This window comes from Perognathus longimembris, chromosome 7, assembly GCF_023159225.1.
Source record: "Perognathus longimembris pacificus isolate PPM17 chromosome 7, ASM2315922v1, whole genome shotgun sequence".
In the NCBI taxonomy this organism is placed as follows: Eukaryota; Metazoa; Chordata; class Mammalia; order Rodentia; family Heteromyidae; genus Perognathus; species Perognathus longimembris.
Window position 1 is genome coordinate 26,543,954 of NC_063167.1, and position 3,394 is coordinate 26,547,347.

General features: G+C 59.3%; 1 protein-coding gene across 1 annotated transcript; it reads right to left on the reverse strand.

The window, feature by feature from the left end:
* Window positions 1–1,087: 1,087 nt before the first annotated feature.
* On the reverse strand, window positions 1,088–2,016 carry Cited4 (Cbp/p300 interacting transactivator with Glu/Asp rich carboxy-terminal domain 4). The gene has a single exon (XM_048349889.1). It carries the CDS (start codon window positions 1,734–1,736, stop codon window positions 1,188–1,190), a length of 549 nt encoding a protein of 182 aa, XP_048205846.1. The 5' UTR covers window positions 1,737–2,016; the 3' UTR covers window positions 1,088–1,187.
* Between the last annotated feature and the right edge of the window lie 1,378 nt (window positions 2,017–3,394).

The following is a 3,394-nucleotide window of genomic DNA, read 5'->3' on the forward strand; positions in this document are numbered from 1 at the left end:
TTCAGGACACTGTAGATTCTCAGCTCCAGGAGGCTTCCTTGCCTTTAGTCGCTTCTGTAAGCCCTGAAAACATATTTATCACTCCAACACTTTCATGACACCAAATGTCACCACCTCTAAAGCCTGAACTGACTCCCATCCCAAACTTCCTCCTTCTGGGCTTGGCACCTTGGCTGTTCCACCTGGTTTCTGGGACCTCAGCACTCTCTTCCTAGTTCCATGATTATTTCCAGGTCTGTCTCTCACCTATTTCCACACCACACTGGGATTCCACAAGAGCATGTGCCAGCTTGGTATGAAGCCTGGAATAAACCTAGCACCAATTTGTAGAATAGTCATTTCTATCATGTATTGAGGACTGCCTAGGAGCCTGGCATCTCTAGAGGAGACTGGAAACAGTGAAAAGTTGAAGGGATACTACTGTTTGGACAAGTGAGAGGGGCAGTCCAGGACCAGGTCTTTCTGGACTGTCTTAATACTCAAGTACCTGTTAGCCCATTCCTTACCCCACAGTGGGAGCTGGGGTTGGGGGGGGGGGAGGTTATGTGCCACCCAGTGGCAGCCTCTGCCTTACAGGTTGTGCCATAACACCGTTGGGAATTCTCATTGTGGCCTCAGCTGGGGGCTGTGGCCCCCGAGCCCACCTAAGGTCTCCAACCGCCTCGGGACTAGGAAAGCTGGACACAGTTGGGATGCTAAAGAAAGGAAAACTCAAGACTGTAAAAGGATCCAGGTTTATTTTGGGTTGGGCAGTGGTTAAGGGCTGTACAATGTTCCTTCCCCCAGCGACCGTGGGGGATCGGGGGATCGTGGCTCCGAGGTCCCAGTCCTGGTCGTGAGCTGCACGAGGAGTCGGGAAATGAGGCAGAAGCCTGCCATGGCTCAGATTCGGGGCTGGGGAGGGGCGAGGAAAGAGGACAGGATGCAGAATCCAAGAACGCGCAGTCCGAAAGCTGGTCCGGTCCCCTCCACTTTCCCGCTGAGGCACGGGTGGGAGAAAATGCCCAAGTGTCCTCGGGGCGGGAGGCAGGGCCCGGAGGCAAGCCAGGCGCCCGGGCCGGGTGCCGGGCTCCGCGGGCCGGCCCGCTGAGTCCACCCTGCCGGAGGGCGCGTGCGGGCCGGGAGGCCGGGAGGCCGGGGGCAGAGTCCGGAGGGCAGCCAGGCCCGCGTCTCCCCCTCGGGCGCGGTCAGCAGCTCACCGAGCCGGCGGGCGGCGCCGACCCCAAGTCCGAGAAGCAATCGAACTCGCTCTGGCCCAGGAAGAGCTCGGGCAGCTCGAGCACGCGGTGCAGCCCGAGCTCGAGCTCCAGCGACGTCAGCGCCTCCTCGTCGATGAGTTCGGCGTCCATGCCTCCCAGGGCTTGGGCGGGCGGCGGCGGGGCGGCGGCGGGCGCCGGCTGCAGGCCCGCGGGGCCCCCGAGCGCGCCCGGCAGCGCGGGGGCGCGGCCCGGGTACAGCGCGGCCGCGGGCTGCAGGTGCGCGCCGCCGGCACCCGGAAGCGGCACGGCGGGAAAGGGCTGGAAGGAGGACGGCGGTCCGAAGGCTCCGTAAGCCAGGGTCCCGGGAGGGGGCGGCGGCGGCCCCAGCGGAGCCCCCCTAGGTCGCATGCCGCCGTCCAGGCTCGGGCCGGCGTAAGGCTGCTGAGTCCGGAGCGCGTGAGGACCGTGAGCCGGAGCGGCGGGCGGCGGCACCGGCGCCAGGCGGTAGCCCTCGGCGAGCATCAGGTGGTCGGCCATAGCAGCGAGCAGGCTGCGGGTGGAGGCGATGAGCGGAGGGAGGGTCCGGGCGGGCGGCCCCCGGGCCCCGGGCAGCGGCTCCTCGGAGCGGGGGACCAGGACACCGGGTATTCCTCACAGCCCAGCCAGGCAAAGGAAAGCTGAATCCGATTCGCTCCCCTCGCCAGCCCGGATCGAACCCAGCTCGGCTTTCCTGCGAACCCCGTGGCCGGCGCTGCCGGGAGCAAAACAGCGAAATGCCCACGGACAGGAGACCCGAGACCTGCGCGTCCTGCCCCGGGGCCCCGGGACATCTTAAACCAAGGGGCGGGGATGGCCCGCCTCCGAGTCCTCATTGGTTGGACCAACGCTTCCGTTTTCTCGAAGCCCCGCCCCCGAGGTAGCTCCGCCCTTTGGACCCCTGGCCCCGCCCCAGACTTTGCGTGCTGCCTTTGGGGCGCAGTGTTGGACGCTGTCTCAAGGGCTTCGTTGGGCTTTCGGGGTTCAGACGCCAGTCTAGGCTAGGGTCAGCTTAAATTAACCACAGGAAGAGGAAGGGAGGGAGGAGGTGATTAGGTGGGCCAGAGATTTGGGCCCGATGGAGCTGTCAGATCTTAGTCCCACTCAATCTCTTATTATTATTATTATTATTATTATTATTATTTTTCTGATGGAGATGAAGCTCAGAGGCAGAAGAGGTTTCCTAGAAATACACAGCAAAGCCTTGACCCAAGTGAGACTCGAGCCTACGCCTTGTGATTGCCACTTCTATGCAAGGCACAGGCACCCTAGCTGTGCTAGTCTCCCAAGGAAGTCGGCTCTCCCGTAACTCTCAGGCTGCTCCCCCTGCACCTTGTGTGTTGAAGCATGTACTGAGTTGTTATTAAAGTAATTTGTGGACATGTCTCCTGAAGGACTTGCTCATCTTCTCTGCACTTGGCTCAAAGCCTGGCCCAAAGCTGGCTTTTATAAAAGCAGAGTGAATGAGCAAATGATACAGTGAATTGCAACCCACTGACCTGATCTTCAGCTTCCTCATCTGAAGGACTGACAGCAACAGCACGATCCTGCTGGGCTGTGGTGAGGGTTGTGTGAGGGGATGTGTGCACAATGTCTACAACCGTTCCTGGCCATAGATGTTCCTTGAATGAATGAAAGGCTGCATTTAGCTCTAATGCGAAGGGGGAATTTCGCACCTATGAATAATAACTTGTGCTACCAGAGTGCGTTACATTCCACAAGCTGCTAGTTAGGGACTTGGCATACTTTATTAGCCCCAATTTACAGATGAAGAGACTAAGGCACCAGGAGAAAGTGGTTGTTCTGGGAACTCACACAATGAATTACCATGAGAATGCTCTGTGCGTTCCAAAGGCTCAGAGCCCTGAGAGACTTTTCCCCAGCGCTGACAGCCTCCCTGAACCTTGACCTCCACGTGTTTACTAGTCTGCCCTCCCCCCCTTCTGACACCCCTCTCTGCCACAGATGCCTTGGAACTTCCTGGAACTTACTTTTATCTAGTTTGTGTACAGGGGTGAAACCAAGAGAGGCTGTTCTAAGGCTCCTGTTGCCCCAACACCCACAGGCAGGTGTGTGACTCTTGGCTGTTGAGTGGGGGTGGGAGGAAAGCATTTGATTCTCCAGAGCCTCAACTTTGTGCTTAGTGAAAGGGAGATGGT